Source organism: Salmo salar, chromosome ssa01 (assembly GCF_905237065.1).
Source record: "Salmo salar chromosome ssa01, Ssal_v3.1, whole genome shotgun sequence".
NCBI lineage: Eukaryota > Metazoa > Chordata > Actinopteri > Salmoniformes > Salmonidae > Salmo > Salmo salar.
The window spans coordinates 19,644,164-19,670,663 of record NC_059442.1 but is presented as its reverse complement, the minus strand read 5'-3'; the positions used below and the strand labels follow the sequence as shown (position 1 = coordinate 19,670,663).

General features: G+C 46.7%; 1 protein-coding gene across 1 annotated transcript; it reads right to left on the bottom strand.

Annotated features, from left to right (window-relative positions):
* Positions 1-327: 327 nt before the first annotated feature.
* LOC106572210 (rab3 GTPase-activating protein non-catalytic subunit) lies at positions 328-26,235 on the bottom strand. The gene is made up of 34 exons (XM_045714884.1): positions 25,803-26,235; positions 24,570-24,652; positions 24,325-24,445; positions 24,097-24,178; positions 22,329-22,376; positions 22,106-22,181; positions 21,916-22,017; positions 21,682-21,781; positions 18,032-18,130; positions 17,624-17,772; positions 17,085-17,164; positions 16,639-16,728; positions 16,298-16,437; positions 15,703-15,898; positions 15,417-15,560; positions 13,635-13,717; positions 13,457-13,521; positions 13,131-13,221; positions 12,913-13,040; positions 12,516-12,729; positions 12,302-12,399; positions 12,050-12,155; positions 11,777-11,937; positions 11,470-11,644; positions 11,195-11,334; positions 10,959-11,063; positions 9,421-9,487; positions 9,265-9,335; positions 3,799-3,834; positions 3,611-3,685; positions 3,095-3,310; positions 2,529-2,810; positions 1,369-1,533; positions 328-1,101 (listed from the first exon to the last, which is right to left on the bottom strand). Exons 1-34 carry the CDS (start codon positions 25,909-25,911, stop codon positions 949-951), a joined length of 4,050 nt encoding a protein of 1,349 aa, XP_045570840.1. The 5' UTR covers positions 25,912-26,235; the 3' UTR covers positions 328-948.
* Positions 26,236-26,500: the final 265 nt, after the last annotated feature.

Sequence of the window (26,500 nt, the reverse complement as noted above, 5' to 3'; positions counted from 1 at the left end):
ACCAGTGATTCCTATCACCCTTTGGAAATCACGGCGTCATTCAGTAGGGTACAAATGTATGAGTCTACCTGAATGGTCTAGAGAGAATCCCATGGCGGTTTGTACTGAACACCACGTTTCCCCAAAACGTTCTTGAACATTCATTGAAGTACTTTTGGTGTGTGGCTTGAAGCAAAGAGTGACGTATTAAGGGCAGTGATGCATTGAACCCACAACCCAACCTCTCCCCAGTTTTTTCCCCCCGTACTCAACGCAGCCATGTACTGCTACCATTTGGAAATGACCAGTGTTAACTGTTCTTACCCCAGGCCCAGAGAGAAACCATGCTGAGCATTCAACTTTTTTATTCTGCTGTCTGCCCCCAGTCAGTGTCTAGATTACAACTACAGAACAGTACAGTGGGTACAGGCACAGCTAGTAGTACTGCAGCATGTATAAATAACAGGTCTGTTTATCATACATCACTAATCTGAGGAAGGGATGCTTACTGAACAATATGGCACACCCCCTTTGAGTGGGTCGTTAAGTATGTTAAAAGGAAGAGCACAGGGGCTGCTAGGTATAGCTGGGAGACAAAGTAAAAATAATTGCCAAGTAGAAAGTGACAGGACATATCCAACTCCATCTAGCCCACCATATTCCATTCTGAAATACAGACTTGGACATTGGATCAACCTAATACAATGCTACTTATTTGAATCGGAATAAGATGAGTGAGCACTGGATTAAATTAAAAACACATCCTACCCCCTCTATCATTTACACTTAATTAGATCCAACTGAACACAAGCCTCCCTCCCATAAAAACAGGGTACCTCTACTTCCTGTACATGATGGGTAAATATACCAGTTCACTACTCCTATATTGGATGCTAGCAAGGAAAGCAAGAACGAAAATGCACAGAAGCCATCTAGTTCCCTCTGTCCTCTCTTCCTCCTCCCCCTCTTTCAGTCCTCTCCCTGCAGGGCCTCCACAGCCTCCAGTAGGTGTAGTGCCAGGCTGTACTGGCCGTGGTTCTCAGGTAGGATCTCTATGAGGCGGCTCACCAGCCTGCTGGTCTGACTCAGGGGCACCGACGGGCACCCCAGCTCACTGGGGTCCTGGGGACAACACACACACATGAATAGCATCAGTAGCCCACACAACTAGGGGGTTGAATTAGTTCCACAATATGATGTTCAGTGGTTATAGGTTGATGCAGAAAACTAGCTGGTCTCACCATGGCCTTAAGACAGGTGTTATGAAGGTGCCATAACATGTATTCAGGAGGCTGGTAAGTCTCACTATAGGCTTGAGACAGATGCCTTTAAGCACCTTGAGCCAGGTGTTCTACAGTGGTTATAACGTAACACAGAGGTTGATCTCACCATAGCCTTGAGCCAGGTGCAGAGTGTGGGGGGGAGGCGTGCCAGTAGCTCCATGGCGGGCCGGGTCTGGGTCTGGGTGTGGAGCAGGGAGTAGCTCAGCCTCTGGCCTGTTAGAACCAACAGCTGGGAACCCAACACGTCCTTATCCTCCACCTCGAACATCACCTGACAACACACACACCGCAGGCATCAATGTCATATATTGTGTGAGTGATCATACTCATTGTGTGTATAAAAGTTATTAAATATGACATGTGTATGAATATGTACACTCATAGGATAGTTTTAGGTACACCACCCGCTCACGAAAATGGATCTCTCCTACAGACAGTGGCTGTGGCTTGTTATAAAAAGCAGACAGGCATCGATGCATTCAGCTGCTGTTCTATTGAACGTTAGAATGTGTAAAACCAGTGACCTAAGCGACTTTGAGCGTGGTATGATCGTCGGTGTCAGGTGTGATCCAGTATCTCAGAAACAGCCACACAGGTTTACCCAGAATGGTGCGACTGACAAAAAACATCCAGTCAGCAGCAGTCCTTTGGGCGAAAACAGCTTGTTGATGAGAGAGGTCGAAGGAGAACGGCAAGAACCGTGCAAGCTAACAGGCGGGCCACAAACAGGCAAATAACGGAACAGTACAACAGTGGTGTGCAGAATGGCATCTCGGAACGCACAACTCGATCCTTGTCACCGATGGGCTATTGTAGCAGACAACCACACTGGGTTCCACTCCTACCAGATAAAAACAAGAGGGCTCCAGTGAGCACACGGTCACCAACACTGGACAATTGAGGAGTGGAAGAACATTCCGTTTATTTGAGTGGCCTGGTCAGTCCCCAGACCTCAACCCAATAGAACATCTTTGTGATGAGATAGAATGGGCTGTTCACAACATGAATGTACCAACGTCCAATCTGCAGCAACTGCGTGATGCCATCGCGTCAGCATGGACCAACATCCATGTGGAATATTTCCAACACCTTGTAGAATGCCATGAAGATTTCAGGCTGTTCTGGAGGCATAAGGGACTCCGACCCGGTACTCGATGGGTGTACCTAATACACATATAACATAAACCCCCCAGTGAGTGTATCAGTTTCTATCCAGTTACCAGCAGATGTGTATTGAGGGACCTGTTGGTGTTTATGACTACCCACCTGCTCTGCCCGGGGGTCCAGGCCCTGGTTGTACAGCTCACACACCAGATGTCTGCGCAGGAGGTCCGGGTTGACCTGCAGCAGGAGTCCCAGGTCCAGACACAGAGAGGGCCACGTCTTGTCCCCTGACCCAGGGCCCTCCACCGCCTCCCTCTGGGTCGTCACCCAGCCTGTCAACACCCTGAGCAGGAACTCCTGTCTGAGGGAGACCAGGCCAGGATCCATGTCTCCACTGGGCATCAGCTGGATGGACGACAGCTCTCTAAAGAAGGCATTCTTACCCTGGAAGAAGGAAAGACTTGCAGTGTATAGTGTAGGTCAGTGTTTCCCAACCTTCTCCTCAGGGCCTCCCACACGTTTCAAATGTTTGTTTTAACCCTAAAAACTGGCACACCTGACTCAATTAGTCAACTAATCATCAAGCCTGTGACTAATTGAATCAGGTGTGCCAGTTTAGGGTTAAAACAAACATGTGAAACATCTGGGGGGGGCCTGAGGAGAGGGTTGGGAAACACTGCTGTAGATGTTACGTGTGTACTCTGGTTTACACTACGTGTTTGTCTCACCTTGCTGTCGAACAGGCTGAGTGGTTTGACCCTGAGACTGAAGGTCATAGCAGTGTGGAGTAGAGAGGCCAGGAGATAGTGGTGTTGTACAAGGGGGTAGTGAACTCCCTTCTGCTCCAGGGCTAACTCTGCTATGGAGGCAGGTCCCTCTGCTCCCCCCCACACCTCCTCCACACACAGCTCTGGAGGGGTCACCTCTTCTACCCCTGAGTCTGCCTGGAGGAGAGAGGGGAGATGGGTTCAGAGTAACCAAGGACCAGCCTCACTTGCCAGTATCACTATAAAAACCATCCAGAGCACAGTCTCTGTGCAACTACAGATGCTTTAGTTCAAACATTTTTCTAAATCCTAGTGCTGCAGTAATGGTACACCGTTACTGTGACAAACTCTCTTGCATGGTGACATGCACATATACCCACTTTGCATGCAGCACATGCTTTTTACCTGTGCTGCAGCGCAGGGAAACATTTTAATCTGCCCAACTGTATGCATCCATCCATCTTTTTTGATCCGTACCTCCATCAGAATCTGTAGCAGCTGAACACAGGAGCCCAGGAATGATGTCATGGCGCAGTCTCCCATTCCCACATCCTGAATACACAGACAGACGTTATGTACACGTCTATTCACAACCAAAACGCAACAAGTCCCAATCAGAGAGGCAAACATGTAGCTGTAAGGCTGAATAGGGCAGGGCTGCTCACCCGTCGACACAGGCGGTCCTTAGGGGCCTTCCCCACCTGTGGAGAGGAAACGCAAACAGACGATCAATTGGAGCACTATAAAGAGAATCATGATCAGAATCAGGATACACTGATGTGAATCGGTGAATCGTTACATCCCTACAGAATGTTAAGTATGTGAGAGTTCTGATGAACATATTCTGTAGGGATGTAACGATTCACAGATACGCATCGATCCAAGGTTCAAATGTTTAAGATACGACTGAATCGGTAAGAAACTCGATTCAAATGTTACGTATCGCCGGTTCACTAACATGGCTCATATTACTTTATTTCCTCTGCTTCAGTGTCGAGCATGTAACTGTGTTGACAGTCATTGATCAACAAGTCCAGGCAATATCAGTAGCCTAGTCAAACTGCGCATTGCCTAACGAGAGGTAGGCCACCTGTCACCTTCAGCATTCAAATGTTTGTAAAATGGTTGCGCAATATTTGGCTTTATTAGTTGAGTAACAAGTTCAACCAATGTAATTTCAAGGTTATTGTTTCAAAGGTGCTGTTGAAAACGTCATTTTACCGGAATAGCCTAAGCTACCGCTGGAGACAACTCTCATTTGGCTATAGTGGACTAAACTCCACTCCATGGTGAAGGAAGATTCTGATGACTCCACAAACAGTGGAGCAGAGACCTGGCTTTGTGGAACCTAGCACCAACTACATCGATTCACCCAAGGTCAATACTTCAAATGCATTTAATTATCGAATGCCTACCTTGTACCTATGTTTGTCCTCTGTAGTTGCGTGCCTTTGTTTGCTGAAATCCATACATTTTCAATAAATGTTAATCAAATACAACCACTGACTTTTTCTTTGTTGAGATTCAATTGGCACATGCTTACTAGCTCAAACACTTTGAATCTGCAAAAATGATAAATTAATAAGTGGGTGATGGGGGGTACAAAAAGCAAACCCCCCTTATCTGATAGTGGGGTGGTAGGTGCCCAGTCTCCCTTGTGGCTTAGCCCTACATACACCATACATACTGAACAAAAATATCAACACACCATGTAAAGTGTTGGTCCCATGTTTCATGAGCTGAAATAAAAGATCCTACACATTTTTCATACGCACAAAAAACATTTTTCTCAAATGTTGTGCAAACAATTGTTTACATCCCTGTTAGTGAGCATTTCTTCTTTGCCAAGATAATCCATCCCCCTGACAGGTGTGGCATATCAAGAAGCTGATTAAACAGCATGATCATTACACAGGTGCATCTTGTGCTGGGGACAATAAAAGGCCACTCCTAATTGTGCAGTTGTCACACAACACAATGCAATTGGAAGGCTGACTGCATGAATGTCTGTCCACCAGAAGTTAATGTTAATTTATCTACCATAAGCCGTCTCCAATGTTGTTTTAGACAATTTGGTAGTGCGTCCAACTGGCCTCACAACCACGTGTAACCATGCCAGCCCAGGACCTCTACATCCGGCTTCTTCACCTGCGGGATCGTATGAGACCAGCCACCCGGACAGCTGATGAAACTGTGGGTTTGCACAATCGAAGAATTTCTGCACAAACTGTCAGAAGCCGTCGTCTCAGGGAAGCTCATCTGCGTGCTCGCGTCCTCACCAGGGTCTTGACCTGACTGCAGTTCGGCGTCGTAACCGACTTCAGTGGACAAATGCTCCCCTCCGATGGCCACTGGCACGCTGAAAAGTGTGCTCTTCATGGATTAATCCCGGTTTCAACTGTCCCGGGTAGATTGCAAACCGCATGTATGGTAGCGGTGGAGTTATGATATGGGCAGGCATAAGTTATGGACAACGAACACAATTGCATTTTATCGATGGCAATGTGAATGCACAGAGATACTGTGACGAGATTCTGAGGCCCATTGTCGTGCAATTCGTCCGCCGCCATCACGTGCATGAAAATGCACGGCCCCATGTCGCAAGGCCCTGTACACAATTCCTGGAAGCTGAAAATGTCCCAGTTCTTCCATGGCCTGCATAATCACCAGACATGAGCATGTTTGGGATGCTCTGATTTGACATGTACTACAGCGTGTTCCAGTTCCCACCACATTCAGAAACTTTGCACAGCCATTAAAAGAGGAGTGGGATAACATTCCACAGGCCACAATCAACAGCCTGATCAACTCTATGCAAAGGAGATGTGTTGCGCCACATGAGGCAAATGGTTGTACTGACTGGTTTCTGATCCACGTCCCTACCTTTTTTTAAGGTACACTATATATACAAAAGTATGTGGACACCCCTTCAAAATTATTGGATCGGCTATTTCAGCCACACCCGTTACTGACAGATGTATAAAATCAGCACACCGCCATGCAATCTCCATAGACAAACATTGGCAATAGAAGGGCGTGTAAAGCTTGTGGTGTAAGTGGTGTAAAGCTTGCCGCCATTGGACTCTGGATCAGTGGAAACGAGTTCTCTGGAGTGATGAATCACGATTCATCATCTGGCAGTCCGAAGGAGGTATCTGGGTTTGGCAGCTGCCAGGAAAACACTACCTGCCCCAATGCATAGAGCCAACTGTAAAGTTTGGTGGAGGAGGAATAGTGGTCTGGGACTGTTTTTCATGATTCAGGCTAGGCCCCTGTCATGACGTTGCCCTCTGGGTTTTCTATGCACCATCCCCCGACCTCTATATTCTGACACAAGGCTGTGTGAAGGCGGTCGTAAATTCCAAAGGGAATGTCCTGCCTCACAGGCCACAGTTTTGAGACAGAGTGGGTTTCATATAGAGAACAAAGGATTATTCCACCTCACAGGATTGGAGAACCGAACGACATTTTGGTTCTGGAGAAGGTATAAAAGATTGGTGAAGAATCCAGCTACAAACTGGTCCGTTTGGTACAATTTTGTGAAACTCAGAGACAATATGGCCATATTACCATACTAAGGTTTATATACTAGCCTCAGCGATGAGACTTACATCTAATGGTTGTATAACATTTATGAATAAGGATAAAGCTATTTGGAATATGTTGAGATGCTATGTACTTATGTTAATGTGAGAGAATTGTATGTCTGTTCAAAGCTTAACTAAGTCATCGGCATGCCCCCAGGGACATAGACAGGACAAGGCGTCATGTGACAGCCTTTTCTACGTTCAGTATATAAGCCCCACCCAGGGATTCTTTCGGCAGACCAGCTTACCTCGAGAAGAGAGAGAGCCAAGGTTTGACCATGCATTCCTCTACTGAACTTTAACCATACCACGTGGTTAAACTTTTAGACTATCGATACCAACAGAATAATAACAAGTCTTTGATATTAATTACTAGTCTGCAGCTAGAAATTCGGTATCATTGAACGCGAAGACCGATGAAACATTCATTCTATAACGACATTAATGAATGTCGCTTTGAAAGATCCATTCTAACCAAGAGAGAGAGAGAGGACGAAACTCTCCAACAAAGATCACGACGACACACTGAGCGTAAATATATATATTTATTGCAATTGTTTCCGAATGAGTGAGCGTTCATGTGCAAAGGTTTAGCATATCAATTGTTAATATTTATCAACTCTGTTGTGCCTCCTCAGCTGCCCTTTATCATCTTTTGTTTAACAAGCCACCATGCCGGTTTAGCCCACTAGGGAAAGTTCCTCTACCATTGCTTTGTAACGATACCTACTGTTTTGTATGCTTTCTGTGAATTACTTAGCTTAGTAAATAAATGATTTTAAGACAATTAATGTATGGATGACTTAGTGAAGACTGGGTTCGTGCAGATAACGTTTGGAATATAACACCTCATTAAAACAAGAAGATAATATATCAGATCTTATAATATAATATATACCGTAATTTCCGGACTATTAAGCGCACCTGAATATAAGCCGCACCCACTGAATTAAAAAAATGTTTTTATTTTGAACATAAATAAGCCGCACATGTCTATAAGCCGCAGGTGCCTACCGGTACAGTGAAACAAATTAACTTTACACAGGCTTTAACGAAACACGGCTTGTAACAAAAACAAATAGGCTTTAACGAAACACGGCTTGTAACAAAAATAAATAGGCTTTAACGAAACACGGCTTGTAACAAAAAATAAACAATTTGCAGTAAACAGTAGCCTACCAAGAAAGTCATTGCTCGAGACCAAGCTCCCGTGCAGCAGCTCTATTTCCTTTTGCAACAGCCAGATCAATCGCCTTCAACTTGAAAGCTGCATCATATGCATTTCTCCGTGTCTATGCCATGATGAGGGTGACAAAATGACTACCGTAATCAGAATGATGGGAAGGTTGAGCGCGCTCGATTTAATCTAAACAGTAAACAAAAAAGTTGTTTGACCTTAACCCGTTCGGCAATTTCATTGGTCTAATGAAAGCTTCATGCCGCCAAAAAACTGAGCACGTCACAGAATGTGTTTTTTAAAATTATTTTTATTTGAAAGCGGGAAAAATCCATATATTAGCCGCGTCATTGTTTAAGCCGCGAGGTTCAAAGCGTGGGAAAAACGTAGCGGCTTATAGTCCAGAAATGACGGTAATGTTATAATATCTGACAGTTATATTAGGAAAATTATAACTGTGTAATCTGAATATTTTCCTTGGTGCCCCGACCTCCTAGTTAATTACAGTTACACGATTAAGCAGTTAATCGCGTAATAATAATTAGAGAGTTATTTGATAAACATGTCTTCAAGTTAATGATGCCCAAAGACACGACACCCCTTAGTTCCAGTGGCATTCTAGACGATTCTGTGCTTCCAACTTTGTGGCAACAGTTTGGGGAAGGGCCTTTCCTGTTTCAGCATGACAATGCCCCCGTGCAGAAAGCGAAGTCCATACAGAAATGTTTGTCGAGATCGGTGTGGAAGAACTTGACTGGCCTGCACAGAGCCCTGACCTCAACCCCATCAAACACCTTTGGGATGAATTTGGACACTGACTGCGAGCCAGGCCTAATTGCCCAAGATCTGTGCCCGACCTCACTAATGGAAGCAAGTTCCTGCAGCAATGTTCCAACATCTAGTGGAAAACCTTCCCAGAAGAATGGACCAACTCCATATTAATGCCTGTGGTTTTGGAATGAGATGTTCGACAAACGTGTACTTTTGGTCATATAGTGTATCTGTGACAAACAGATGCAGAACTGTATTCCCAGTCATGTGAAATCCATAGATTAGAGCCTAATGAATTTTTCAATTTTCCTTTATATGAACTGTAACTCACTAAAATCTTTGTTGCATTTATAGTTTTGTTCAGTGTACATGTACATACTTTCCACACACACACACAAAGAGAGCGATAAGTCAGCTCAGACAGATACAGCACACACACACACACACACACACACACACACACACACACACAGAGAAAAGTCAGCTCAGACAGATACAGCTCAGATCCATCAGCAGCAGATTTAAATTTAGAATGGAAAATGTATGTGTTTATGCAACAAATGTTAGTGTGTTGAAATCCCTAATATTCTGCTCACCTTCTCTATAAGGAAAGCAGCAGCTGAGAAACATTTAACGATGAACGTGTTCCACATCATTGAAGAGATGCCTGCAGGAGAAAGAGAGAACCATCTTATAGCACAAACGAAGGGACACACTGAGTGAATATTGCATAACGTGAAGTATAGTCTCACCCAGCTGGATGTGAGGACTTGAGACTAGCTTCAGGTGTTCCACCGCCCAACAAAGATATCTCCCCTCCTATAGAGAGAGGGGGACAACAAAACATTTGATTGTACACCTCAAACTGTCAGTATATACAGTACCAATCAAAAGTTTGGACATCAGCTTCATGAGGTAGTCACCTGTAATGCATTTCAATTAACAGGTGTGCCTTGTTAAAAGTACATTTGTGGAATTTCTTCCCTTAATGTGTTTGAGCTAAAATCAGTTGTGTTGTGACAAGGTAGGGGTGGTATACAGAAGATAGCCATATTTGGTAAAAGACCAAGTCCATATTATGGCAAGAACAGCTCAACGACAGCCCATCATTACTTTAAGACATGAAGGTCAGTCAATGTGGAAAATTTCAAGAACTCAAGTGCAGTAGCAAAAACCACCAAGCGCTATGATGAAACTGGCTCTCATGAAGACCACCACAGGAAAGGAAGACCCAGAGTTACCTCTGCTGCAGAGGATAAGTTCATTAAAATTATCCACCTCAGGTTGCAGCCAAAATAAAAGCAACAGACACATCAACTGTTCAGAGGCGACTGCGTGAATCAGGACTTCATGGTCGAATTGCTGCAAAGAAACCATTACTAAAGGACACCAATAAGAAGAAGACTTGCTTGGGGCAAGAAATACGATCAATGGACATTAGACCGGTGGAAGTCTGCCCTTTGGTCTGATGAGTCCAAATTTGAGATTTTTGTCTTTGTGAGATGCAGAGTAGGTGAACGGATGATCTCCACATGTGTGGTTCCCACCATGAAGCATGGAGGAGGTGGTGTGTTGCTGTGGGGGTGCTTTGCTGGTAACACTGTCTGATCTATTTAGAGTTCAAGGTACACTTAACCAGCATGGCTACCACAGCATTCTGCAGCAATACGCCATCCCATCTGGTTTGCGCTTAGTGGGACTATCATTACCCAAAACACACATCCAGGCTGTGTAAGGGCTATTTGACCAAGAAGGAGAGTGATGGAGTGCTGCGTCTGATGACCTGGCCTCCACAATCACACAACCTCAACCCAATTGAGATGGTTTGGGATGAGTTGGACCGCAGAGTGAAGGAAAAACAGCCAAAAAGTGCTCAGCATATGTGGGAACTCCTTCAAGACTGTTGGAAAAGCATTCCAGGTGAAGCTGGTAGAGAGAATGCCAAGAGTGTGCATAGCTGTCATCAAGGCAAAGGGTGGCTACTTTGAATAATCTAAAATATACTTTGATTTGTTAAAACACTTTTTGGGTTACTACATGATTCCATGTGATTCCACATAACACCATGTGTTATTTTATAGTTTTGACATCTTCACTATTATTCTACAATGTAGAAAAGAGTAAAAATAAAGAAGAAACATTGTTTAAGAAGTGTCCAAACTTTTGACTGGTACTGTAGATGTGCATGTATGTGCATGTGTAAATAGATATGTATGGATGTCTGTGTGTATAGATGTGAGTGTGTGTATGGATGTGAAGGTCTGTGTGCCGGTACTGTATGGAGCCCCACCTCTGGGTCTTTGTTCCACTGCACCACGTACTCCCAGCAGCAGTGGGCAAACAGCAGGTCAGGAGAGAGGGAGTCTGGGAAACGCTGACACACAGACACCAGCAGCTCTGGAGGAACACAGGAACACACACTTTAATATAACAACAACAAATACACTTCCCTTTGGAGGAATCAGGTTAGTGACCACAGGAGTACACACTCACCTGCTGCCCTGTTGAAGTCTGCATCCTCCCGACTCTTTTCTCCCTCCCCTGCTCTGGCTGAGAGGGCTGTCCCGTGCTCTCGGCCTCCCCCCTCCTCTGCAGCATGTCCTTCAGCCGCTCAGGGGCCAAGTCCTGCCTGAACACCCACTTAGCCACGCTGTCTGCTATACCACCTGACGAAGGGGAGAGAGCATAGGTAATCACTGATCTACTGTATATGTGATTGTATTGTATCACTCTCACCAATCCCAACCCTCTCAGATCTGAGATTCCTTCAGGGATTATGGACTTTTTATTTCTTATAGTACCTCGGCCCCCCTCCAGCAGGGCTTTGACTGAGCAGTGTGGTGTGGCGCTCCCTGGTGTTCCCTGAGGAGGAGGCACACACAGCAGTGTCTGCAGGGACAACACGTCCTCCAGCTGTCTCACACACACCGCCCACTGCTCCAGCTCCAATGACACCGCCTCCCACTCCGACTGGAACTGATACACACACACAAAGAGTCAGTGACGAAGCACACATATCAGTGTGTGTGTGCTAGGGTGTGTGTGTTCACCCTCTTCTTTGCCATATCCAGGTGATGTATATGTATATGTGTGTGTATGGTGTGTGACCTTGGTTTCAGCCAGAATGGTGATGTTAGCCTTAGCAGCGCGGTGAGCCACTATTGCAGCCAACAGGGCGGCAGCAGAACTGTGGGACTGGACACACGCAGACCGCACCTGCTGCCACCAGGGGGAGACACACTGCATGTCCCACGACTCCTCCACCGCACCTAGGGAGAGGAGGAACACAGCCGTCTACAGAAGTCAATGGGAGTCTAACCACAAGCTAACTCAATGTCATCGCAGCACAGACCACATTGGAAATAAGATGTGCTCACACACCTTTCATGGAGCTGAGGGCAGTGAGCAGTGTGTGTAGGTGTCTGACGGCCTCTGTTTTTTTCAATACTTCCTTCTCTCTGTGCAGCCATACACTCAGCAGCAGAGACTGAAGAAAAACACACACGGAGAGACAACATGGATGAGTTACATTTCATTCTATTTCAAACAGTCTATTCTTCCTCCCATACCCAAATCATCCCTTCCTAGAATCGGCTTCCTCTTGTTCCTCCACCACCTCTTCACCCTCCTCACCAGTAGTTGCTGTGGGCTAATGCCGGTCTTCTGCAGGGTGTTACAGACTTTCTGTAGAGGGCTCTCTCCTGTCAGACAGCCCCAGAACAGAAAGCTCCCTACAGGGGAAAAACACACACACCCAAACTAACCTCTAATACACTTATAGGTAATAGTGTGTGTGTGTCTGTGCGTGTCTTTGTGTTGTGTGTGTGTGTGCGCGTTTTCATTCTACCCAGCTGTGTCCAGTCTGCGTTGGGCCCTGGCACCACTCTGATCTCCTCTCCCTCACACTCCATCTGGGACAGGAAGCTCTGCACAGGAAGTGATGCGTCGGGGGAGTCCTGAGCGAATGAAACGGAGGGGCGGGAGCCGGACGTGAGCTCTGCATAGCGCTGCAGGGTAGGGGAGACACGGGCCAGCTCCTCCTCTATACCTGCAACCTCCGTCTGAAAAGGAAGAGGAGGATGTGGAACAAGAGAAGAGAGAGAAAATAGAAGAGTGGTTCTAGATTCTAAATTGGTGAGTGTTGCTGACAACTCAGCATTGGCCTGCCGTTTACTGCTCTGAATGTAGCTAGTTAAGTGTCAGTGTCAGACTGCTTTACAACCAGTGGTGTTTGTTGTACTCACAGGTTCAGTGTGTGAGTCTGTGGTGGCCTCCCTAGTACAGTGCAGCTGTTGGATGTCTGTGTAGAGCTGCAGCAGTTTCAGCTGGGAGGAACACATCTGGAACAACACTTCATCTACCGCCTCAGGGTCTGCAGGGACAACCCACACAGGCATTAAGACACATTTGTACACGGTTTAATAATATTCAACCTCAATAAGTATCCAGAAATACACGGTACCTTGCCCTTTGAGACTGGCCAGTAAGACTCGGGTTATGTTGGTCAGACAGGAGACTGGAGCATTCTTATTGGCTAGCAAAGACTCCAGGGCCTAAAGGACAGGACAGAGAGCGGTAAGTAGTAGTACACCACATTCCCTGGGTGTGCTGACCCCACTATGTATGTGTGTGTGTGTGTGTGTGTGTGTGTGTGTGTGTGTGTGTGTGTGTGTGTGTGTGTGTGTGTGTGTGTGTGTGTGTGTGTGTGTGTCTGCGCGCGTGTATCTATGTGTGAGCGTGTCTGCGCGTGTGTATCTATGTGTGAGCATATGTATGGTGTGTGTTGACCTGTTTCTTAACGGCAGGGTGTTTGATGTCCAGCAGTGCACTCTGGGCCTCGCTCTCCAGGATATCTGTGGAGAGGAGGTCAAAAGGTAAGAAAGAGCTCTTCTGGTTTGCCCTGTTCAAATACTTCTGTAAAGGGTATCCTCCCATCTGTTCATTTTCCCCTCCATCTCTGTCGTACCTGGTTCCACCTCTCTGCTCTTCAGTAGTGTGGTCAGTCTCTTCAGCAGGTGCATGTCCTTCGCCCTCTCACTCTTCTTATCACTGACATAGGGAACATAATCATTACGTCCCTTTGGTAAAACTACACAGGCTGTGTGTATGGTGCACTCGGAAAGTATTCAGACCCCTTCACTTTTTCCACATTTTGTTACGTTACAGCCTTATTCTAAAATTGATTAAATAAATAAAAATCCTCATCAATATACACATAATGACGAAGCGAAAACAGTTTTTAGAAATGTTTGCAAATGTATAAAAAAATAAACTGAAATAACTTATTTACATAAGTATTCAGACCCTTTGCTATGAGACTCGAAATTGAGCTCTATGCATCCTGTTTCCATTGATAATCCTTGAGATGTTTCTACAACGTGATTGGAGTCCACCTGTGGTAAATTCAATTTATTGGACATGATTTGAAAATGCACACACCTGTCTATATAAAGGTCCCACAGTTGACAGTGCATGTCAGAGCATAAACCAAGCCATGAGGTCAAAGGAACTGTACGTAGAGCTCCGAGACAGGATTGTGTCGAGGCACAGATTTGGGGAAGGGTACCAAAAAATGTCTGCAGCATTGAAGGTCCCCAAGAACAAAGTGGTCTCCATCATTCTTAAATGGAAGAGGTTTGGAAACACCTAGACTCTTCCTAGAGCTGGCTGCCAGGGCAAACTGAGCAATCGGGGGAGAAGGGCCTTGGTCTGGGAGGTGACCAAGAAAGGTCACTCTGACAGAGCTCCAGAGTTCCTCTGTGAAGATGGGAGAACCTTCCAGAAGGAGAACCATCTCTGCAGCACTCCACTAATCAGGCCTTTATGGTAGAGTGGCCAGACGGAAACCACTCCTCAGTAAAAGGCACATGACAGCCCGCTTGGAGTTGACAAAAGGCACCTAAAGGACTCTCAAACCATGAGAAACAACATTCTCTAGTCTGATGAAACCAAGATTGAACTCTTTGGCCTGAATGCCAAGCGTCACACCTGGAGAAAACCTGGCACCATCTCTACGGTGAAGCATGTTGGTGGCAGCATTGTGCTGTGGGGAGGTTTTTCAGTGGCAGGGACTGGGAGACTAGTCAGGATTGAGGCAAAGATGAACGGAGCAAAGTACAGAGAGATCCTTGATGAAAACCTGCTCCAGAGTGCTGAGGACCTCATACTGGGGCAAAGGTTCACCTTCCAACAGGACAACGACCCTAAGCACACAGCCAAGACAACGCAGGAGAGGCTTCGTGACAAGTCTCTGAATGTCCTTGAGTGGCCCAGCCAGAGCCCGGACAAGAACCTGATCGAACATCTCTGGAGAGACCTGAAAATAGCTGTGCAGCGACACTCCCCTTCCAACCTGACAGAGCTTGAGAGGATCTGCAGAGAAGGAAGATAGAAATTCCCCAAATACAGGTGTGCCAAGCTTGTACCGTCATACCCCCCAAAAAATTGAGGCTGTAATTGCTGCCAAAGGTGCTTCAACAAAGTACTGAGTAAAGGGTCTGAATACTTATGTAAATGTGATATTTCAGCTTTTTATTTGTAATAAATTTGCTAAAATTTAAATAAAATGGTTTTATTCATTTTAGAACAGGGCTGTAACGTAACAAAATGTGGTAAAAGTCAAGGGGTCTGAATACTTTCCGAATGCACTGTATGTGTAGAATCTTTCACAATACAATAATTGTACTCCTGATCTTCCCAAGATGTCCCAACCGTACTACGAAGTGTGTGTGTTAGTGTGAAAAGTCACCTGAGGGCCAGATGGAAGGGGACAGTGACAGTGCGTAGTGCTCCAGTAGCAGGGTCAAACAGACACACCTGCTGTGTGTGGAGCAGCCAGCCCTGACTAGTCACACTGTTCACCCCCATCAGCCGGTAGCCTGCATACAGCAACCTGACACATACACACATAGGAGAGAAGGAAATGGTTACTGGTTAAAGTAGTTCAAGTGGTTTAGAAACACACGATTAGAACTGAGTGTGTGTGTGTGTGTGTGTGTGTGTGTGTGTGTGTGTGTGTGTGTGTGTGTGTGTACCTGCAGTGTTTCCCTACAGTGAAGGCTCCTACTCTGGGCCCCTGCTGTGTGCCCCACACCTCCAGGATGCCTCTCCTGGGTGCATAGATGACCAGGAACTGGGCGTGGCGCCGAGGGAGGGGCGCAGAGGGTGAGGACTCGCGCTCGCCCCGCCCCTCAGACACCTGTACCCAACCCAGCTGGGCATCCCGGTAGCCTGGGAACACACAGAAATAGGTTAATATAACTAGATATATAAGTAGGGCCTTTATCCAAGTCAAAAACTAGACCCTACTCAACATTAGGTGTCTTTATACTAAACAGGATAATTCATTTACTGATGAGTTGGGCTGTGATGATACCAGTATCGCAATATTTTTTCTATGGCAAAAATGAAAACACGAAGCAGACTAAACTCTTTGGTCCTTTAAAAACCTGCTGAATGTAACATATTGTGTGCTTGGAAATAAAAACATGTGACTCTGGATGACATCATAATGATGTTTGTTTCCAACATTAGGCCTGTGTTCATGTTTTGTTTTCTTGCCACGATACTAACGATACTGATATCGTTCCGGCCCTACTGTTGAGTGCTGAAGGGAGAATTCTCTTTCACCCTTCCACATGCGGATAGCTATGCCTCTCCCCACGTCAAGCAGCGTGACCCTGCCGAAGTCGTCCGTGACCCCAGCCAGAGTGTTACAGGGGGACAGACAGATGAACTCCCCGTGACGCCGCGAGTCTGGGAGACCAAACCTGAGGGTGGGATACGAGAGGGAGGAAAGGGTGAGTTTGGGCTAGGCAATCAGTTAAGTGAGAAATGTAAAAAAACAAAAAACAAAGGCTAATTGATTATTGTTAAAGTGATAAGTTAACTTGGCAATTTCACTGCGTAGATTGCATGTGCAGAGCAAACAGTTCCCTAGTTCTTCTGACAAAAGGGATGGTGTTGGTCACCTGACTGCCAGGGGCGTGGCCGGCTCCACCTTGGGCTTCTGTTTCTGAGTTGGCTCCTCCTCACTCTGTTTCTTCCAGCCCAGCCACCCACTGACGCGAGAGCGAAAGAGAGCAGTGTGAAAGAAAGGAAAGGAGAGAGGGGAGAGAAAGGGTACAGAAAGAAAGAAGCAATGCAAAAGAAAGACAGAGGGAGATGAGGGAATACAGAGTTATAATGAATTAGTTGTGAGGAAAGAGAGGCTATATGTCAGTGTATTGATTTTGCTGCTTTGTGTCCTATGTGGCTGTATCAGTGGTAGCATGGCTCAGTGAAGGCCACAGCAGTATCAACACACCCTCACACAGCACCTCAGGGAATACTCACCATGATTAAAGGGAGTACAGGCCAAGATACTGACAACCGGGAAAAGACTCATACATACAATCACCAAGAAAATCACACGCACCTGGCGGCACTGAACAAGGCCGATGTGAGTTTGCTCGCCACAGCCAGAGCCACGTGGGAGAGGAGAGGCTGGGAGCTACCCTGGAGAGAGACAAAAACAATATTTTCTGACTGGACATTTTTGTGCTGCTTTGGTGGAAATCTCTGCTCTGTTTACAGCAGGGGTGGGCAAAATAAGCCAATCCAGTCTGAGGGAGATTTGAGTAAAAAACATTTTTTTGGCGGTGGGGGGTAAATTATTTTGGGTTAAAATACACTACAGGCTATGTAGAAATTATAATGGACCTTTATAATGTTCAAATAACTGCCCTTTTTCAAAATAACGTCCCTCCTCTGAATTTAGAAATCCTGATGTGGCCCACGAGCCAAAATTATTGCCCATCCCTGCTCTAGAGGGAATAGAAAAGTCAAAAATCACTGCTACTGGTCTGAACTAATGCCGACTGTGTTCACTTATTAAAGAGTAACTACCATTCTCTCAAGGAGATAGACAGGCATGAGGTGAGAAAAAGATGGACAAACCGACACAAACACACACACCTCTATGGCGTAGTAGAAGCCTGTGTAGGGTCCTCCCCCCACAGTTATGTACTGACTCATGGCTGGGGGGCTGCCCTTCACAGAGGCATGGAAACCCCCCAGGATAGACGCATTCTTCATCTGGTCAAACACACACAGCGTCATTATACCTGACAAGGGAGGGAGGGACGGAGAGAGAGCACCGTTACAATGGAGAACATAGCTACACTTCCACTGTCTTAAAACCAGTATCCATGATCTTCTCCACCTTCTGCTCACCATGCTCCTGCCCCACTCCCTGTCCTCCTGCTCAACTCCCTGTCCAACTCCCTGTGCTCCTGCCCCACTCCCTGTCCTCCTGCTCAACTCCCTGTCCTCCTGCCCCCCCCCCCCACAGACACTCCGTGTGCCCCTCCACGACTCTCTCACCCACGCTGCTGTGGTCTACGATGGTGTCCATATCCTGTAGACCCCACTTCTTATAGGCCAGAGGAGGAGGATGGACCACCTCACTGCCTGCTGCCGCCGCTGAGGAGGGGAGTAGGGAGAGAGAGGTAAGACACAGAAAGTTAGGGATAATGAGTAAGAGAAGTGGTTTGGAGGAAGAGATTAAGGAAGAGAGGGTTGACAGAGAAAGAAGAGATGAGGGAAAGAGTTGAGTAAATGGTGTAGATTGACAGTATATCACCTCAAGCCACAATACACACAATATACCCCAAAAAATACTACATGTACTACACTAAGTGTCAAATACTAGCTTTTGTGCGTGTGTCAGTACCTGCATCCTTTCTGGCGAACTCTGTCAACCCAGCCAGCAAATAGAGAACATGATTCTATTAAACATCATGCAACCTTTATAGTACAATTACTATGGTACTACAACTAGTTTTACAACTACTAACACTAACCTACAGTGCTTTGAAAAAGTATTTCCCCCTTTCTCATTTTTTATGCTGAATGTTATCAGATCTTTAACCAAAATCTAATATTAGATGAAGGGAACCCGAGTGTACAAGTAACACAACAATGACATACATATTTTATAAACAAAGTTATGCAACAAGCAATGCCCCTGTGTGTAATTGCCTTACACTCAGTAACTGGTTGTGACACCTTTAGCTGCAATGACTCCAACCAAATGCTTCCTGTAGTTGTTGATCAGTCTTTCACGTCACTGTGGAGGACTTTTGGCCCACTCTTCCATGCAGAACTGCTTTAACTCAGCGACATTTGTGGGTTTTCAATAATAAACTGCTCGTTTCAAGTCCTACCACAACATCTCAAAAGGGATTAGATCTAGACTTTGACTAGGCCATTCCAAATGTGTTGCTTTTTAACCATGTTCATGTAGACTTGATTGTGTGTTTTGGATCATTGTCTTGCTGCATGACCCAGCTGCGCTTCAACTTACAGACGGATGGCCTGACATTCTCCTGTAGAATTCTCTGATACAGAGCAGAATTCATGGTTGCTTCTATTCAGGCAAGTCATCCAGGTCCTGAGGCAGCAAAGCATCCTCAAACCATCACACAGCCACCACAATGCTTGGCCGTTGGTATGGCAACACAGTGCCATCACTAACACAGAGAGGCTGCTGCCTACATACAGACTTGAAATTATTGGCCACTTTAATAAATGGAGCACTAGTCACTTTAAAAATGTTTACATATCACATTGATTGTATGTTGTTTTACTCCATGTGTAACTCTGTGTTTTTTTATGTTGTCGAACTGCTTTGCTTTATCTTGGCCAGGTCGCAATTGTAAATGAGAACTTGTTCTCAACTTGCCTACCTGGTTAAATAAAGGTGAAATAAATAAATACATAAAAATCTTGCATTACTCATCTCATATGTATATACTGTATTTTATACCATCTTAGCCTATGCCACCCTGTCATTGCTCATCCATATATTTATATTTATTCCATTCCTTTACTTAGATTTGTGTGTATTAGGTAGTTGTTGTGGAATTGTTAGATTACTTGTTAGATATTGCAGCACTGTCGTAACTAGAAGCACAAGCATTTCACTACACTCGCAGTGACATCTGCTAACCATGTGTATGTGACCAATACAATTTGATTTCTGTGGAATGCAGTTTTTTGTTTTCGCCAGACATAATGGGACCCATCTCATCCAGACAGTTGACTCAAGTTTGCCAAAAAGCACCTGGAAGCACCTGGATGATCATCAAGACACTTGGAAGAATGTTCAATGGACAGATGAGTCAAAAGCATAACTTTTTGGATGACATGGGTCCCATTATGCCTGGCGAAAACCAAACACTGCATTCCACAGTAAAAACCTTATACCAACGGTCAAGAATACATTTTGCTCTGTATCAGAGAATTCTACAGGAGAGTGTCAGGCTATCTGTCTGTGAGCTGAAGATGAAGGGCAGCTGGGTCATGCAGCAAGACAATGATCCAAAACACAATCAAGTCTACATGAAAATTGTTAAAAAGTAACACATTTGAAGTTTTGGAATGGCCTAGTCAAAGTCCAGAACTAATCCCAATTGAGATGTTGTGGCAGGACTTTAAACGAGCAGAACATTAATCCACAGTGATGTGAGAGACTGATCAACAACTACAGGAAGTATTTGGTTGCATTCATTGCAGCTCAAGGTAGCACAACCAATTATTGAGTGTAAGGGGGCAATGACTTCTTCACACAGGGGAATTGGGTGTTTCATAACTTTGTTAATTAAATAAATAAAATAAGTATACTTTTTGGTTATTATTTGTAAACTCAGGTTCCCTTTATCTAATATTAGGTTATGGTTGAAGATCTGATAACATTCAGTATCAAAAAATATAAAAAAACTTGACAGCACTGTACCTCGACAGACACAAAACACACACACACAGAGCAGTACCTCGACAGACACAAAACACACACACACACAGAGCAGTACCTCGACAGACACAAAACACACACACACACAGAGCAGTACCTCGACAGACACAAAACACACACACACACAGAGCAGTACCTCGACAGACACAAAACACACACACACAGAGCAGGTACCTCGACAGACACAAAACACACACACACAGAGCAGTACCTCGACAGACACAAAACACACACACACAGAGCAGGTACCTCGACAGACACAAAACACACACACACACAGAGCAGGTACCTCGACAGACACAAAACACACACACACACAGAGCAGGTACCTCGACAGACACAAAACAACACACACACACAGAGCAGTACCTCGACAGACACAAAACACACACACACAGAGCAGTACCTCGACAGACACAAAACACACACACACAGAGCAGTACCTCGACAGACACAAAACACACACACACAGAGCAGTACCTCGACAGACACAAAACACACACACACAGAGCAGGTACCTCGACAGACACAAAACACACACACACAGAGCAGTACCTCGACAGACACAAAACACACACACACAGAGCAGTACCTCGACAGACACAAAACACACACACACAGAGCAGGTACCTCGACAGACACAAAACACACACACACAGAGCAGGTACCTCGACAGACACAAAACACACATACACAGAGCAGTACCTCGACAGACACAAAACACACACACACAGAGCAGTACCTCGACAGACACAAAACACACACACACAGAGCAGTACCTCGACAGACACAAAACACACACACACAGAGCAGTACCTCGACAGACACAAAACACACACACACAGAGCAGGTACCTCGACAGACACAAAACACACACACACAGAGCAGTACCTCAACAGACACAAAACACACACACACAGAGCAGTACCTCGACAGACACAAAACACACACACACAGAGCAGTACCTCGACAGACACAAAACACACACACAGAGCAGGTACCTCGACAGACACAAAACACACACACAGAGCAGTACCTCGACAGACACAAAACACACACACACAGAGCAGTACCTCGACAGACACAAAACACACACACACAGAGCAGTACCTCGACAGACACAAAACACACACACACAGAGCAGTACCTCGACAGACACAAAACACACACACACAGAGCAGTACCTCGACAGACACAAAACACACACACAGAGCAGTACCTCGAGCCACCTGGTTTCTGCAGGCGCGTAGAGACTGAAAGAGACTGAATCCATCAATAGTGACCAGGGCTGCTGGGTAAAGAATGCTCAGCTCCTCATGCTAAGCGAGGAGAGAGAGAGAGAGAGAGAGAGAGAGAGAGAGAGAGAAATTCATAAATACAAAGTGTCATCAAAAGAACCTTGATACCCAGGCCCAGACAGCTGTCAGTGTTTTGGTGTGTGCTACAGCCGTACTTGCTCGGTGACACCAGGGTGGCGGGGGATCTCATAGGTGCGACACTTGAGCCTCAGGACTGGATCCTCATTCAACAGCTGGGCTAGGAGTAGGACCCCACTCTGACCAACACACACAACACCACTGTTAGAATAACATTACCACACCAGCCAGACTTCCAGGTAACAAGTCAATACTGCTGTACTGCACCTCTGTGTAGAAGCGGACATAACCAGATGAGAAGCCCACTACAATACAAGTCCAGTCTGGCCGACCTGTGGAACTCCTGAACACACACAGACAGACAGACAGACAGAGTTAATACTTGTCATTAGAACACAAACCTACATACACGTTGATATGTACACACAAGTGAACACACATGGAGGACGGACACACACACGGACAGTGTCGGACACACTAGGTGGCTTACCTTTTCTGGCTGGCGAGAGGTATACAGATGACACTGCTCACACTCTCCCTGTAAAGAGGCAGGCATGCACACACACAGTGAATCTGGAATCTAATCTTGACTTCTTTCTGTGTCCTTTCCTCTCCTCACATTCTCTCAGTCTAACCCCTTCCTCTCTCATTCATCCACCCTTATGTTTCTTTCCCTCCTGACTCCCCCCCTCCTCCTCCATTCTCCCCCCTCCTCCCTCTGTTCTCTCCCCCCCTCCGTTCTCTCCTCCTCCTCCTCCCGTTCTCTTCCCCCCTCCTCCTCCTCCTCCCGTTCTCTTCCCCCCTCCTCCTCCCGTTCTCTTCCCCCCTCCTCCTCCCGTTCTCTTCCCCCTCCTCCTCCCGTTCTCTTCCCCCTCCTCCTCCCGTTCTCTCCCCGTTCTCTCCCCTGTTCTCTCCCCCACCTCCTCCTCTGTTCTCTCCCCCTCCTCCTCCCGTTCTCTTCCCCCCTCCTCCTCCCGTTCTCTCCCCCCTCCTCCTCCTCTGTTCTCTCCCCTTCCTCCTCCCGTTCTCTCCCCCTCCTCCTCCCGTTCTCTCCCCCCTCCTCCTCCCGTTCTCTCCCCCTCCTCCTCCTGTTCTCTCCCCACCTCCTCCTCTGTTCTCTCCCCCTCCTCCTCCCGTTCTCTCCCCCTCCTCCTCCCGTTCTCTCCCCCACCTCCTCCTGTTCTCTCCCCCACCTCCTCCTCTGTTCTTCCCCACCTCCTCCTCCCGTTCTCTCCCCCCTCCTCCTCCGTCTCCCCCGTTCTCTCCCCCCTCCTCCTCCCGTTCTCTCCCCCCTCCTCCTCCCGTCCTCCTCCTCCTCCTCTCCCCCCTCCTCTCCCCCGTTCTCTCCCCTGTTCTCTCCCCCACCTCCTCCTCTGTTCTCTCCCCCTCCTCCTCCCGTTCTCTTCCCCCCTCCTCCTCCCGTTCTCTCCCCTCCTCCTCCTCTGTTCTCTCCCCTTCCTCCTCCCGTTCTCTCCCCCTCCTCCTCCCGTTCTCTCCCCCTCCTCCTCCCGTTCTCTCCCCCCTCCTCCTCCTGTTCTCTCCCCCACCTCCTCCTCTGTTCTCTCCCCCTCCTCCTCCCGTTCTCTCCCCCCTCCTCCTCCCGTTCTCTCCCCCACCTCCTCCTGTTCTCTCCCCCACCTCCTCCTCTGTTCTTCCCCCTCCTCCTCCCGTTCTCTCCCCCCTCCTCCTCCCGTTCTCTCCCCCGTTCTCTCCCCCCTCCTCCTCCCGTTCTCTCCCCCTCCTCCTCCCGTCCTCCTCCCCCTCCTCTCCCCCTCCTCCTCCTGTTCTCCCCCTCCTCCCCCCTCCTCCTCTCTGTTCTCTCCCCCTCCTCCTCTCTGTTCTCTCCCCCCCTCCTCCCGTTCTCTCCCCCCCTCCTCCTCCCGTTCTCTCCCCCCTCCTCCTCCCGTTCTCTCCCCCTCCTCCTCCTCCCGTTCTCTCCCCCTCCTCCTCGTCTGTTCTCTCCCCCTCCTCCTCCCTCTGTACTCTCCCCCTCCTCCTCCGTCTGTACTCTCCCCCTCCTCCTCCCTCTGTACTCCCCCTCCTCCTCCCTCTGTACTCCCCCCTCCTCCTCCCTCTGTTCTCCCCCGCCTCCTCCCTCTGTTCTTTCTCTTCCGCCTCCTCCCTCTGTTCTCTCTCCTACCTCCTCCTTCTGTTCTCTCTCCTACCTCCTCCTTCTGTTCTCTCTCCTACCTCCTCCTTCTGTTCTCTCCAACCCCTCCTCCCCCGTTTTCTCATCCCCTCCTCCCCCGTTCTCTCACCCCTCCTCAGTGCTGAGAGTTCCACTCCAGGACACAGCCAGGGTCATCTCCTCTCGGCCGCCATCATCTGTCCGCCACTTCGCTGCAAGAAAGAGGAGACAATGTCAGCACACACCCCGCCAACAGCAGTGTATGTGTCATTGGGGAGATGTTTATGTATTTGAGGTCATTGACTTTGTTTCATGTAGCTTTAATAAGGGTAGAGAGCGTGTCTGTGTTTTGGGACACCTGAGAGAAACACAGCCTTGTGGTCTTTGGCAACGACCATCAAGTCTGAGCAGGGAGACAGAGAAACCACACAGTCCTGCAGCCAGGGGGCGCTCACTGCAGCACTGTCCTCCTCCACCCCCTAAGGAACACAACACAACAGGACAAAACCTTATAGATCACAGAGGGCTATGGAAGGGTGCTGTCTGATTTAAGCTAGTCTTTAGTTAAAGAAGAGAAATGGTGTAAGAGACAGACAAACTGACCGTGGTGGTGCCACTGCTATCTTCTTTGGCCTCAGGGTTATCCCATGACCCCCAGTCTGAGTCGTCCCAGGCCAGCTCATTCTCTGAGCGAGAGAGAGCAATCACAATTATTAGGTGGTGCAATCCAGAGTCAATTGTCAGTTAAAATGTTAGTGGTTCTTTGTAACTCAGCTGGTAGAGCATGGTGCTTTTAATACCAGGGCAGTGGGTTTGATTCCTGGGACCACCCATAAGTAAAATGTATGCACACATAACTAAGTCGCTTTGGATAAAAGTGTCTGCTAAATGGCATATATTATTATTATAGTTAGGCTATAAAGCAGAACATTTATTAAAATCAGGTGATGCATGATACACACACACTTGTACACACATCTTTGGACTGGCAGGGGCAAACTAACAAGAAGGCGGAGAGAAAGATGAGCATCAAGGACAAGAGACCTCCCCCGACCCAAAGAGAAAAGGGATGAAGTTGGAGATGCTATAAATATCAGTAAGTGGGAGGAGGAAAGAGATTGACAGAACTCACATTGACGGTGGGACTCCTGTTGACATAGTCTGACTGCAACATGCATGTACAATGGCTCAGGGCTTTGAGTATGTGTATGTAAGTATGTATGCTTATGTGTCTCTTCCTTTGTCCAGTATCATGCGGTAATCTGTTCAAGTGCCCTCCTGTAGGATGACTCATATGACAAAGGGCAAATCACCCCTCCCTCTTTCCATCCTCATCTGCCTCCCGCTGGTACTGCAGCTCTCCAGGTCTCACCTTCACTACACCTTGCGCTCATCAACTGCTATAATCTCTAATTCTATTATTCATGATGTGACAGGTCAAAGATTTAAAGAGACATAGGAATACGTGCATTCTTTACACTCCCTGGTATTTGTAGGTATTTGTAGCACTTAGATCACTTCGAGAGTTGTCAGATTCTGCAGGCATGAGATGACAAGTGACGTAGCCCATATTACAAATTACAGTCTAATTTCAACTAGATTGTTAACAACACTATCTACAAGTTGTGCAATTTCTGAACCATTATTTGGTCTCTATTTTTTTACGCACACACACACACACACACACACACACTTTATACAAGTCTATAGCAAATTATCATAGCTACTCTAACATTGCTGTTTGTATCCTCGTCTCTTTTTTCAAAGCAATCAAACAAGTTGGTCATAACCAGCAATTTAGCTCGCCCAGAGCTGAGCGTTAGCTAGTTAATTTACCTGTTTTCTTGTCCTCCAAAGAAGGGTTGTTTTGCTGGTTCTGGAACAAGAACTCCCGGACTGCTTTGAGTTCTTGGACCCGGCAGAACTCGAGCAGGCAGCAGGACATGTCGACCCCGTCCCGACCAGGCAGAGGGGATACAGGGAATTAGCCAGCTAAGCTAACGTTAGCTAGCAGCTGCAGTCCAAACGGGAAACAACAACGTTGCAGTATGATGAAGTTAGCGCTAATCAAGAAGACAAGACTCCTCAGGGATCCTTTGCGTTGAAATATGTATAGTTTGCAAGAATGTCAGTAAAAAAATTACATGTACAGGATGTTGCTGTCAGTGGTTTCCGTTAATATTTGCACCGTTTCAACCCTTTACTTTAAGTGTTTTGTTGATGACCGATGACTGACTGTATTGTGACGACACATCGCTAACCATAAAATACAATCTCGAGGCACGTTTACAGAGACGATTTCGTGTACGTCGCCCTCTATCGCTCAGGAAGGCATAAAATAATACAATTGAGCTATGTTCAAGGTCAGCAAAGGTTGACAATCCAATACAGAAAAAACGCCTACCCTTCAAGCTTGAATCGATCATTACATTGGTGCCAGTAAAATAATAATATGTGATATCTATTGGTTCTGCCTTTTCACACGGGGTTTAAACTTGGGATGCATCTTGAGAGGACCGCACCGGCTTTTGCAT

Bases quoted from the DNA above. Each gene is read 5' to 3' on its own strand.
- LOC106572210 (XM_045714884.1), bottom strand. From the start codon at position 25,911: ATGTCCTGCTGCCTGCTCGAGTTCTGCCGGGTCCAAGAACTCAAAGCA. The intron at 9,488-10,958 runs GTGGGGCTCCAT...CTCTCTCTATAG, and splicing joins AGTGGAACAAAGACCCAGAG to GAGGGGAGATATCTTTGTTG. The intron at 9,336-9,420 runs GTGAGACTATAC...TTTCTCCTGCAG, and splicing joins AAGTCCTCACATCCAGCTGG to GCATCTCTTCAATGATGTGG.